This window comes from Haliotis rubra, unplaced genomic scaffold, assembly GCF_003918875.1.
Source record: "Haliotis rubra isolate DU_JTF1 unplaced genomic scaffold, ASM391887v1 Scf104, whole genome shotgun sequence".
Classification (NCBI taxonomy): domain Eukaryota; kingdom Metazoa; phylum Mollusca; class Gastropoda; order Lepetellida; family Haliotidae; genus Haliotis; species Haliotis rubra.
This window is the reverse complement of record NW_025764937.1, coordinates 1,313,238-1,327,262: the sequence shown is the minus strand read 5'-3', so window position 1 is coordinate 1,327,262 and position 14,025 is coordinate 1,313,238. Positions and strand designations below refer to the sequence as shown.

General features: G+C 40.2%; 1 protein-coding gene across 1 annotated transcript in view; it reads left to right on the top strand.

The window, feature by feature from the left end:
* Positions 1-2,576: 2,576 nt before the first annotated feature.
* The window catches only part of LOC124274176 (telomerase protein component 1-like), a 24,149-nt gene continuing 12,700 nt past the window's right edge, over positions 2,577-14,025 (top strand). The window contains exons 1-7 of the mRNA XM_046709490.1: positions 2,577-2,704; positions 3,734-4,071; positions 4,695-4,909; positions 7,053-7,154; positions 8,807-8,882; positions 10,752-10,866; positions 12,737-12,864. Coding sequence (XP_046565446.1) covers positions 3,742-4,071; positions 4,695-4,909; positions 7,053-7,154; positions 8,807-8,882; positions 10,752-10,866; positions 12,737-12,864 — 966 coding nt within the window. The 5' untranslated portion in view covers positions 2,577-2,704; positions 3,734-3,741. The remainder of the gene's footprint in view (positions 2,705-3,733; positions 4,072-4,694; positions 4,910-7,052; positions 7,155-8,806; positions 8,883-10,751; positions 10,867-12,736; positions 12,865-14,025) is intronic.

The following is a 14,025-nucleotide window of genomic DNA, read 5'->3' as shown; positions in this document are numbered from 1 at the left end:
TCGACAGAAAAAGAAACGATAAACAAGATACATCGCTGTGCGTCATATATGTAGTGTGTTGCTCAATAATATATGTTTTGTGAATATAGCGTTTAGCTGGAATGGATGGTTCTGTTTGAAAAAATGTTTCTGTAGTAAAACATGTTGTTACCGCGTGTGTAAATTTTCTGGAGAACAACCACTGACAGATTGACAGATCTGGCCCCGATTTCTCGAAACAAAATTAAGGATTTACTCAAATTTCACAATGAGTTTAAGAATTTGAAACAGCTGAATTTTTAACTCAACTGCATTTTTAAAATATAAAAGCCCAAACAATTTGAGTAATTTAGCCACCAAACTCAAATTGTCTACAAAGTTTGAGTTTAATATCGATTTCAGTTCATTTTGGGAAATGCATTTTCCTGCCTTTTCTCAAATTTGAGTATCAACTCTAACTTTGGCCAAGACTTAAGTTTGATTCGAGAAATTGTCTGGTCCAGACACGGTTATTTACAGACCGCTGCCATATAGCTGGAAAATTGCTGAGTGTGGCGTAAAATTAAACTCACTCACTCACTCTAAATCACTCGCTTTCTCTCGCCGTCTCTCTCTCCCACAAGTATGATCAAAGGGAGGTAACTCCATTAATTTATAGTTGAGTGAGTGAGTTTAGTTTTACGCCGCACTCAGCAATATTCCAGCTATATGGCGGCGGTCTGTTAATAATCGAGTCTGGACCAGACAATCCAGTGATCAACAGCATGAGCATCGATCTGCGCAATTGGGAACCGATGACATTTGTCAACCAAGTCAGCGAAACTGACCACCCGATCCCGTTAGTCGCCTCTTACGACAAGATAGTCGCCTTGTTATGGCAAGCACATGGGTTGCTGAAGACCTATTCTACCCCGGATCTTCACGGGTCCCATTAATTTATAGGTATTAAGTATTATAAATATTAAATCGTTTGTTTACTAGTGATCCTCACTTACTTAATACGTTTGCTACTGTAGTTGCCAAATGATAATTCTTAAAGTTCACTTTATCACAAATGTTACTGTTTTTTAAGGACGTTGTCTACTGCAGCTTGTCAACTCAAGAACTAATCGAAGCGCACGTAAATGGCGATTAACGCGAGTGAGAGTTTAGTTTTAGGCCGCACTCAGCAATATTCCAGCTACATGGCGATGCGAGTAAGACAATATCTTGTAAACATGTGAACAGCATGCAGTTAGATTAAGACCGTGTGACGTTTTAGAACAGTAACTAAATTATTTGCTTGAAGAATGGTAGACATATCGTAAATAGTTGTCGGATTTGCTATCAAATGTGACCAATGAAACCACACACCAATGTGAAAAACATGGAACAAGGCCAGGGACCAGTTGAAAAACTATCGCTAGTTATTATAAAAAGTTGTATACAATTTTACAAAATTAGATTTTTGAAAGACACATGACACGGAACAGGTTTCTTTGTCAGCTGCAGATGAATGGGATATCGTTCCTTGATGTTGATATTGATGGATACTTTCCTCGAACAAGGTAATAGCCTGATATTATTGCTACAACTTTAGTTGGTTTTTATTCAGTTGCAGAATTCAGTAGAATTTGTCCACTTCATTTAGTTTCTCGCCGTGAAATTCTTCGATGCGAGACAGACAACATGCACTAAGTCTTGGTCGCACTTAGAGGTATGTGTGTGAAATATTCACTTTGGCAATCTATTAAATGTCTAGATATTACAGTAGTATTATACATTCTCTAACAACAGATCGTGTACTTTGTTATGAGGTTCCAAAGTACATTAACTATAATAATAAATTAATCATGCTCGGATTATACGGCAAAATTGTAAGGACATGATTGATTTCGTTTTCTTTCAATCCTAACTTTTTTTTACCACTGGCAGAGGAAGTAAAACCCTAAAGGGTTTAGATTTGTTATCATAACAATCAAGATGGAAATATAAATGGGTAAAAAAGATGACTATATTTTCCAATGAATTCCAAGACGAAACTGTTTTTCATCTTTGCTGATTAATGTAAGGATACATCGAACTACCAATTGCGCTTTCGGGTGGCGCAGTTGAGATCGATGCCCAGTCAAAAATTCTGGGATATCACCGTGTCGTGGAGAATAAATAAAAAAACCAAAAGCTATTTACCTAACCCTAAAACTTAACCCTAACCCTAACGATCGTCAAGGGTTGTTTGTCTCTAAAGACGTGGCAGCTCTCTATGGATCGGAAAGGGTTGTTTGCCTCAAATGCAACTGGTGAGCGCTGGAGCGTGAGGCAAGCAGCGAGACAACAAGCGCGCTATAATGAGATAATTGCTCCGCTGCGGGCATGCATCGCGGGGCAGCGCCCAATTGTACCATTCTACCCACACCAGTCTTGGGGAAATCGGCGCATTTTAAGTCTGGTAATGCAAATTATTTTTAAAAAACCCTCCTATTTTAGTTAGTTGACACTGTGTTAAAATGCCTGGGTCTTCAACTGCCCGTGTATGCAGTAAGTTGTTTCAGCACGTATTGTTTTCGGTTGCTACGGAAACACCTATTCTTCCATATCAAGGGTCGGTAACTCCCATATGTTATTGTTGCGACGGGAAAACCCGTGTCATTTGTAAATTATTACAGAATTAGAAAAGAAACACGGACAGCGCCAACAACACTAAATTTGGAGGTGGTGGGGATATATACAGCAGCATCCGTCACAGGTGAGACTGATAAATAAGAATTGATATTGATATGCAAAACAACATCAACATGAAAGAGGATTAATGGATGGTATCTGATATAAGATGCTAGTCGAGTCTGAATTTCCCCTCATCTGTATAGGTATATTAGATTTACATTAATTAATGATTCGGATATATTAAGCGTATACACTTATCAGTATTACTTGAGGTTGAAATAATGAATATCATAGACATGTTTAAATAAAATACATCATATGAATTTATGCATTATATGTTCATACATTATTGATTTTGTCATGCGTAAGTCATGATTACATCTACATTCATAGTCAGAACATGAAATGATTTATCTTGGGCATTTTCAATGTAAATTTGTTAGTACATTCATGAACACACACATAAAAACACATACAGTCACTTCTGCAACAGAGGGGTTTTGTATTTAGTTTGTATTTGCAGTGATGATATTGTATTATTATCCTTCCTCAGTGACATGTGAAGGATTATACTAAGACACTATTTTCTACATAGCTTGAAGTGGTAAGGTTTAATTAGCATTCATTCACTGCTGAAAATTTGAATACACTCACTCTGTTTTGATCAGTTCACAGAATGGGCTCTGGAGCTCTCTCCCTCCCTCCCTCACTCACCCAATGACCTCCTTCTCCTTCCCTCCCTCCCTCTGTTTTGATCAGTTCACAGAATGGGCTGTATGTGGAGCTTGCTCCCTTCCTCCCTCACCCTCACCCTGCCCTCCTTCCTTCCCTCCCTCCCTCCCTCACTCACTCACTCTGTTTTGATCAGTTCACAGTTGGCTGTGGAGCTGGAGCTTGCTCCCTCACCTGCTCCCACCCACCCTCACCACTGCCCTCCTTCTCACCCTTCCTCACTCACTCACTCCTCACTCACCACTCACTCACTCACTCACTGGGCCACCCACCCACCCACCCACTCACTCACTCACTCACTCACCCACCCACTCACTCATTCACTCACCTCCCACTCACTCATCCACCCACTCACTTACTCACTCACTGTTTTGATCAGTTCATAGCATGGGCTGTGGATCTTCTTCTGGATATGCCAGCTTGGAAGACATTAGATCCCACTCCTCAACCATAGCCAGCAAGCCCACAAACACCATGCAAGCAGCTCCAGAGGTGATCTCAACACATACAACAACACAAGACATATCCAGGACAAACAGCACGATCTCAACGCCAGGTTCACATCACACGGTCAAAGATGTTGAATATTCACGACCTAATACTGAAGAGTTGATGAAAGATCTGAACATCAGTAGAGATGATGGAACTGTCAAATGGTGGGATGTGGTTGATGACTTTATTGTCAGGGATACCCCAGTGATCAAGCCCCACACAAAGGTGAGAACTGCAGCTGAGTTGGCCAAGAGAGTTGTGATGGATGGAAGAGTTCATGTTTGATTGGTTTGAGGAACACAATATAGATGAGGGAGAAATCATGTCTATTCTAAGAAAAGCTTGTTACATATGTCCCCGAAAATCCTTAAAATCAATGGAACCTAAGATTTTACCCCCAACCCCCTCCCAAATTGATCACTGGACATGCTATATGAGTTAAAAAATGTGTTGTGGTCTCTGTAAATGTTAGACCTGTCACATAAATAAAATATGATATTACAGCACTGACAACATAAAAGTTTGATATTAACATAATACCCATGTTTATTAACTGATTGGTCCCCACACATATTATATTGATCCCTAATCAGGGCTTGGCTGTACTCAAAATATTGCATACTATCGGCAAAACAATAGATAAGGAATTTTGTGTTATTATTAGTTGTTTTACAATTATTATGAGACTACCTTTACATATCCAGAATAAATACTCTCTTTATGTATTAACTGGTCTATCAATATACCATTATACTTTTGAATCAGAAAATTGATACTTCAATTTCTAATCAATGACATCTCTAAATTGAGCTGAATAAATTGATGGTTCTTCTATCACTCCTTTCCAGCGAAAGACATGGAAGACAGTTCGTCTCTTCATCAGCTCCACGTTCAAGGACATGAGTTCTGAGAGAGAGGCCCTGGTGAAAGGGGTGGTTCCGGCACTGCGACAGTGGTGTACTGAGAGGCGCATACGCCTCATGGAATGTGACCTTCGATGGGGTGTACCGAAAGATTCTGACACTCGGGAAACATTGCTGGCCTGCTTGTCAGAGATTGACAGGTAGTGGTGGTCCGATTAATTGAAATAATTGAAGATTGGTCGCAATGACAAAACAACCAAGCAATCGATCATGTTTTCTCATAATAGAACTAAGTCAATATTGGAACACTTGTTTGCAATAACAATATTTTTTCACAAGGTTGGTTTTGTTTGTTAGATTTCATTAGCACTACAAGCTCTTCCAATTCATGATTGAATTTATTTTAAAGACTCCATGACATTCATGTTCCTAACATGCTAGTCATCCTTTGAAGATGTTAAATTTGCAAATCCTTTTTGTGCAATTTGCAAAGAAAACGAAAGAACTACGTTTTTTTCTTTATTTTTTGTGCATTAACAAACATAACCAGGAAAATTTGATAAATGACGCTAACCAATTATTTTCGATGATTGATCGGTTGTAATGAACCAATCATCAATTATGAGATTTAAACCAATTCCAAACACTATTGACAGGTAGCATCTTCAACTTTGAGGGGCAGTGGAGTAGCCTACGGGTTAAAGCGTTTGCTCATCATGCCGAAGATCTGGGTTCGATTCCCCACATGAGTACAATAAGTGAAGCCCATTTCTGGTGTTCCCCATTGTGATGTTGATGGAAATTTGCTAAAAGCGGCGTAAAACCATACTCACTCACTCTTTAACCTTATCTATATATTGCTGGAATATTGCTTGAAGCAACATAAAACCAAACTAGCTCACTGACACTCCACCTTTTAAAATTTTCACTTCGGTAGATCTATACAAGATGTCATATATGTTGGTTTCTCTCTGAATGTTTAAAGAGGAACACTTTGTTTGTGGTGTCAACAATGGACTGTGCATTATTGCAGCAATTAATGGTGGGCAATCTAAAATTATTTTCATTACTTGTTTGAGAATTAACTATCCGATTGATTTGTACTAGCTGCCTTTGAAAATCGTGCTAGTTTGCTAGTCTGATACTATTATATTCTGATGAGGATATAAGGAATTCTATAGATTGCAGTTAGGATTGCACTGGTAAAGTGGAAAATATGCTTTTAAAACAATACATATTGCCATATTTTGTCCATGCACTGGTATATTGGCAACAAACAAACATAAGTTTAAGCTATATTCTGCATAGAAATTCATTCCTTCTGACCCTATTTGTTATCACTTAGTAACTTGACATTTACTCACTGTTTACTTGATTTCCAATTTCCCATATTGCAGTTAAATTGTAAAACAACACGTATCCACTGTGTCAATAAACTGCCAAACCATGATGCGAGAATTCAGTTATTAAGTGAGGGAGTGAGTTGGATTTTATGCTACCTTTAGCACTATTCCAGCAGTAGCATGACAGGGACACCAGAAATGAGGAATCAAACCTGGACCTTTTGTGACAAGCTTATGCATTAACCACTAGGCTACCCTACCACCCTTTATGCTAATTGAAGTAATGACTGAATATCAATTAGCTTCACATGCAAATGATGTATTGTTTACGATTGGTTTACCATCAATCAATCATCGAAAATAATTGGTTAGCGTCATTTATGAAATTTGTTAATGCAGAAAAAATAAGGAAAAGTTATTTTTGGGTTTTGGGGGGCAAAATTTCACATCTTTAAAGGATGACTAGTATGTTAGGAACATACATTTCTTGGTGTCTTTAAGATGAATTCAATCATGACTTGGAACAACCTTGTAGTGCTTATAAAATGTAACAGACAAAACCAACCTTGTGAAAAATATTGTTGATGAAAACAAGTGTTCCAGAATTGTTTGTGTTCGATTATGAGAAAACATGATCGATTGCTTGGTTGTTTAGTCACAGTGACCAATCTTCGATAATTTCAATTAATTGGACCACCACTAGTTCACACATTGTACCCATGTAGGAAATCGAACCCTGGTTTTCGGTGTAAAGAGCGAACACTTTAACCACTAGGCTACCCAGCCCCAGCATTAAAGAACAACCATACAAATGTTGTACAAGTTGAATGGACCAGGCAAAAGTATCTCACAAGAGTGCTGTCATTTTATTGTAACATGACCATACTGTTTGTGTGGTGTTAAAAAAACACAAAAGCAAAACAAAAAAATAAGCTTTATCAGCTTAACAACATATTTCTGTGGAAATATTGAATTTTCTACATGACCTGTTTTCTTGTAGATGTCGAGAACAAAATGAGTGTCCATACTTCCTGAACATGTTGTCCGAGCGCTACGGGAGTGTCATGAAGCCAGAGGAGGTACCAGAAGACATCAAACTCAGGTAAGACCAGGAAAATAACTTGCATTAATACCAGACAGGTTGGTTATTGTAGCAGGGCAGTAACATGCAGCCAAGTTATAAATAAGGGCTGCTGCAACTTACTTCAAGATCATTCCTGCTTTTCGTGGATTAATTGAGTACAGATGTTTCAAAATATCATGATTCTAAATTTTTGACTACATCCTATGTTCCTATGTGATTTTTCGTTGGGAATCGTTTTTTGTTGGGAATCCTTAAGGATGCTTTGTTGACACAGACCTAGTTCAGCCAGCTAAACGTCGTGTTCCTACCAAGGTATACATCGAACGTGGTGTTCCTACCAAGGTATACACCGAACGTCGTGTTCCTACCAAGGTATACACCGAACGTCGTGTTCCTACCAAGGTTTACACCGAACGTCGTTTCCTACCAAGGTATACACCGAACGTCGTGTTCCTACCAAGGTATACACCAAACGTCGTGTTCCTACCAAGGTATACACCTAACGTCCAGTTCCTACCAAGGTATACACCGAACGTCGTGTTCCTACCAAGGTATACACCGAACGTCGTGTTCCTACCAAGGTATACACTGAACGTCGTGTTCCTACCAAGGTATACACCGAACATCGTGTTCCAACCAAGGTATACACCGAACGTCGTGTTCCCACCAAGGTATACACCGAACGTCGTGTTCCTACTAAGGTATACACCGAACGTCGTGTTCCAACCAAGGTATACACCGAACGTCGTGTTCCTACCAAGGTATACACCGAACATCGTGTTCCTACCAAGGTATACACTGAACATCGTGTTCCTACCAAGGTATACACCGACGGTAGGAAGACGACGTTTAGCTGGCTGAACTAAGACAGACCCAGCACTTATTTGAGGTTGGCACCTATCGGAATCACTACTTTTATTCAAAGATCTCGATACCTCAGATCTTGCCGGTCATCATTAGATGCCAGCCCTTTACTTGAAGAGTCTTGATTTAGATAAGATAGGATGTAGGACAGGATATGGCAGCTGGGTCAGTTCTGACCCTTTCTGCCCGTGAAAGTCCGGGTTTGAATATTGTGGTATATTTACTTATTGATGTCTCAATTTATAAAGTATTTTCAATAAAAGTATGAAGAGAGATTCATGGCTGATATCCACTAGGTACCATTCATTTGACCCAAAACGTCATCAAATATTCATGTTTTGTAAGTCGTTGCTGCCATGTTGACTTTGTAGGCAAGGGTCACAAAGGCAGACAACTCATATCAGCAGTAATCTCCTACAACTAATTCTGCTCCCATAACTGGGAAGGAACTTCAGGATGCCAAAAATGATGTGGTTTTATTAAATTTAATAGAAAGAGTAAATTTGGAAACATTTTTTTTTGTAGAATGTAATGCCTAAGGTGTTAAAAAAACACACACAGAAACAAATCTGTTTAAAAGAAAAATTTTAAGTGAACACAATGCAATAGACAGACTGTTGGTTAGATTTTATTCATCATCCAAAATCCTTCTGTCATCTTTCTCTGTTTGTATAGAGTTATAAACAGTGTCTTGTGTTTAATTTGTTTAGCTACAATTTTAGTACCAGAGAGAAAAGTGATGTCATTGATTGTGATGTCATTGTAACCGATGATGTCACATGGTCTAAATGTTTTATCTACTTCAGGTACAGCTGGTTGCCAGGGATGTCAGTGACGGCTCTGGAAGTCTTCACGGGTGCATACTGGGAGAGAAACCCCAACGTAAGATAAGGAGCTTTGTAATGTGTATATTTGTGTTAGATTAGTGTCTACATGTAAAGCCAACAAGCGTGTTGTGTGTGTCTGATATGCTGAAATACAAAATGAAAGCTAATGGATTTTGATCAGGAAAGTAGTATGTTGGAGAAGTAGTACAGTTGGAGAAGGCTCATTCTCTTCCCACAGAGGTTACTTGTCATTTCTTCCTGCGAACCTCTGTTCTAATGCAGTCATATTTCCCGGTTCTCATAAAATCCCCTAGCAGCATAAAATCGCAGCATGAATTATCTCCCTTCTTTCTGTCCAATCAGAACACGTGTTACATCAACTTGACTAATACAAGCAAATGTTGGGTCACAAATATCCCTCCTCTGCCAGGAACGAGTGTTGATGTGACACACAAGACATTTAATGGCTAGCTTGTCCGTTGTCAACGAGGGCGATGGAGGCGCCATTGATCCGCCATTTACATGACTGAGTTTTGTCTATAAGAAACGTTTGCGCATCGCGCAGGGAAAGAGGTTCTAGTTTTCCCGAAGCATACGGAAATAACCGAAGCCTTGCGAATGATCACTTTTGAAACAACGTCGCGTATTGCACAACTAAATCTGATTGCAACCAATCACAAATCCTGAACACTCGCACCATGAAAGGGACGTATTAGAACAGAGGTTCATAGGAAGATATGACAAGTAACCTCTGTGGGAAGAGAATGGAGAAGGCTGTGAACCGAGTTGTTGTTGTTGTGGTGTTGGTGGCGATATTAAATCTAAGGAAGTACACAGTGTTAACATAGATGTTACCTACTAATCATAATGTTATAGGGACTAATTCAGGACAGCCATCGTCCAAATATTTAAAAAGTAAAAACTATGTAGTCAAGACAAGTGAGACTTTATTGTAATTATTTATATTATGCTAATCTGTATTCTATGTAATCCTTATCACTTGCGCATTGTACATTGACTTGTCAGGCAATTAATTACTGTTTATGACATTTATAACCTTAACTGGTCATCCCCCTTGGCCATGTCTGCCATCACATCAACTGGTCAAGGACGTGCTATTGTTTTTCTATCTGTCCATTGTTGAGTCATCGCCTGTCCATTGTTGTCAAAAACTGTATATATATGCTAACATATACATTGTCAGAGAGTACGAGTCTGGTATTCCGACTGTTTGTGTTGGGACGACCGCGAGCAAGATAATGCCGCTCATAGGAAACGCCCTGGGGTTGAGCTGGAACTCCGCTCACCTCATTTATGTATACTTGTTTATGTCATGTACTGTAGAACCAACTGAAGAAGTCTGAACTCAACTATGCCTTTGTCTTCGTCAACGCACACTTCACCTTAATTATGAGCTAGTTCCCCAGTCGACACTATCTACATGTTGACAATAATATGGCCACTTTTATAACACTCCACTCTGCTGGGACAGGCTTTATGCATATTCAACATGATGGCCGTTATTTCCCCGCATAACCCAAGCTGCCTGTGAGGCTCTAGAAGGTTAATATGACTTATCCCACCGGGTACCCATTTTCTGCTGGGTGAACAGAGGCAAGTTTGAACAAACTCACTTGCCTAAGATGTGAACACATAGGTGCATCATTGTGGGGAAGGACTGAAGTCCTAGAAACTCTCAGGAGTCAAGCTGCCAAACACGGTCACCCATCCAAGGACTCTCCGTGACCCAAAGTTGCTTAACTTCACCTGATTTGTGGCCTGCGCTCTAAGCACAAGATCACACAATACCACCATATTATACCCTAAATATGCAATATGGCTCAGATTGTAGCATAGTTGGGAAGATTCACTGGTATTTGAAGCATTTTATTTGAATTTAGAAGCTAAATGGTGTTTTTTGCAGGCGCTGTTCATGATGCGTCAGCCAGGCTTTTTGAACGGTGTAAACGATGAAAACCTTCGCAACATTTACCAAGAGACTGATCCTGAAAAAGTTGAGTCTCTTCGGGTCCTGAAAGGTGAGTTTTGGAAAAGTTTATACTTCTAAGTATTTATTTCTGGGAGCTTTATGATTCCATTTGGTTGTTAGTTTGTTTAACACTGCACTCAGTAATATCCCAGCTATATTACAGCAATCTGTAAATAGCTGAGTCTGGACCAGACAATCTAGTGATTGGTCTCATGATCATCGATCTAGTTCTTTGGTGGGATGTGCCAACCAAGTTTGTGAGTCTGACAACACCATCCTGTTTGTCGCCTCTTATAACTAGCTTGGTTGCTAAAAGTCAACCCAGTGTCTGTAAAATTACTGAGTGTCGGGATAGAAAAACTACAGGCCTTCTGATCCAACATCGAAGGACCTATAAAGATCTGGGTTAGAATTGGTCTTCAACAACCAATGCTTGTCGTTGGAGGCGACTAGCGGGATCAGGTGGTCAGGCTCGCTACATGTCATCGTAACCCAATTGCGTAGATCGATGCTCATGCTGTTGATCACTGGATTGGTTGGTCCAGACTCGATGATTTACAGACTTCTGCGATATATGCAATACTGCTGAGTGTGGTGTTAAATAGCAACCAACCAACATCGAAGGCCTTGACTACATGACCAGAGGTCAAGCATGTCATCTGTGGGTGACTCCACACCCTGCCACATACTCTCCTGAAGCCACATCAGGAGGTCCACTATATAAATGAGAAACATCACAAGGGTTTTCTTGCTCTGAAGAGTTGCATGAATGTCCGTTCTCACAGTGTGACTTGTAGTAACAACTTGTAGCATGTAACACAGTTGCAACGTGAGAACAACCAAGTTGTTATGATTAGAAATCGCTAACTAGTCCCAGTCGAGTTGTAAGACATAGGATTTGTCCTACTACAAGTCGCAAGCTCTCGACCCTTGAAGATCTGGTTAGAATTGGTCTTCAACAACCCATGCTTGTCGTAAGAAGCGACTAAAGGGATTAGGTGGTCAGGCTCGCTGACTTGGTTGACACATGTCATCAGTTCCCAATTGCTCATGCTGTTGATCACAGGATTGTCTGTTCCAGACTTGATTATTTACAGACAGCCACCATGTAGCTGGAATATTGCTGAGTGCGACGTTAAACAACAAACCAACCAACACAAGTTCTGCACAATTAAATCACTTTGTCAACCTAAGAGTGATGTCCCTTTTGTGTAGTTTTTTTTTTTTTCATGTTGGTGACATGACTGAAATAAAAATTCGACATTACCAGATAAGAAACGACATGTAGAACAAATGTTTCTCCTGACATTATGAATACATGTTGCTGAGTCACACGTGAGAATTCCCGGTAAACCTGTTGTATGTGACTTAAATAGCACACATATAACAAAGTTGTTAAGATCTTTGTTGTTACTACAAGTCACACCTTGAGAAGTGAGAACTACAAGTTGCATCGGTGGGACATGGCAAATACGTATATAACGTGAAATGTAGTCATTTAAACTTTTCTTTCTTTTCATTCTTTTGAAATTTTGAAATAACAAGAAATAATGCCAAATATCTCACACAGGGCTCAATTATCAATTTTTTTAGACAGCCCTACCAGATATGATGCTATAAATGGTGCCATAGAAGGAGTTTAAATGTACCTGAAGTTTGCATATTAAAGAGGTTTTAGAACAGCCTTTGTTCTGTCTCTGAAAACCTGTTCTCTCCTTAAAAACCTGTCATATTCCTCACAAAATAGCACCATAGATGCCATTTTGGTCGATTGTAAGACCTTACCATTGGTCCGGACCAATTGTAAGTTTCGATTGTAGCTTACAATGATCTTCGCCTACAATCTTAAGGATTTACAATAATTGTAGCACTTAAGATTGCAGGTGGGCTTTGGTCTCATGTTTCTCTCTCTGTGCCAGGCAAAATCAGGGAGAAGTTCGGAGACAGGACACATGACTACAGCTGCCATGTGGAGAAGACGGAAAACGGCAAGTTGATACTCGGGGGACTAAAAAACTTCAGCGTGAAAGTACATGACCATTTCAAGGTAATGATAATGATAATAATAATATATGATGAGCCTTACCAGCCTGTGAGACTGTGCTAGGATCACCCAAACCCTCTTTTTGTTAGACAGAAACTGAAATTTGAGGTTCATTTTGATGGTGTTATACTGCTGGACGGTACAGCGATGGGAGTAAACCAGGTGAAGTCCTTCACCAAGTCTGCCCAGAGTCTTTTGTGGAGAAGCTTTCTGAGAAGCCCTTGCATCGTGTGTACATGCAGTGTGTGGTACAGAATAGCAATCCCACCAGCTCTTTCGCCTGGATGAAGTTGGCTGGTCTTAAATATGAAACTGAGGGCTTCCTGTTTGCTGTTCAGGACCAGTCACTTCCCACTTGTAATCGCCAAAATGTGATTCTTAAAGAAAATATCAATATGAAATGCCGACTTTGCAATGAATTCTGAGAGACTGTCCAACACCTTGCCAGTAGATGCCCTTCCTTGGCACAAACAGCATATCTTAAACGACATGATGGCATGGCTTGCTGCTTCTACTAACGTCTCCGCCATGCCTGTGGCTCTGACTCCGAGGTCCATCCATGGTATGACCCTGAACATGTCCAGGGCGTCACGGAAAATGATGCTTTCAAACTCTTCTGGAATAGGCCCATATACAGCCTCAAAAGAATTCCTGCCAACAAACTTGATCTTGTCCTTTTTGATAAAGCCAATGAATTTATTTATATCATTGAATTTTCTGTCCCTTTTGACAGCAATGTGATTGACAAGATTCAGGAAAAGCATGATAAATATGCGGACCTCGCCTTTGAAATGTCTCGCTTACATCCCAAGTACACTGTCGTCGGGCTCCCCATTGTTCTCGGTGCCCTTGGTTTGGTACCTCCTGATCTCTTGGCGCAGATCAGGAGAGTGCCCGGGTTCTCCACCGGGAGCACAGCCCTTCTGACACTCTGGGTAATGCAGAAGGCTGCAGTGTTGGGGAGCCTTCATATTCTCCGGAAAGTTCTTGGTGGGTTCGACTAGGTAGTGTTTCCTTGGAGAAGTCCTATTCGCTGTATGGGCTGCGTGTTGAGGGGGCGAGGGCCCTGAGCTGATGATGAGCCTTACCAGCCTGACTGCCAGGATCACCCGAACCCTCTCTACTGCATTTTTCATCTTTAATCTGTAAATAATAATAAGTGGG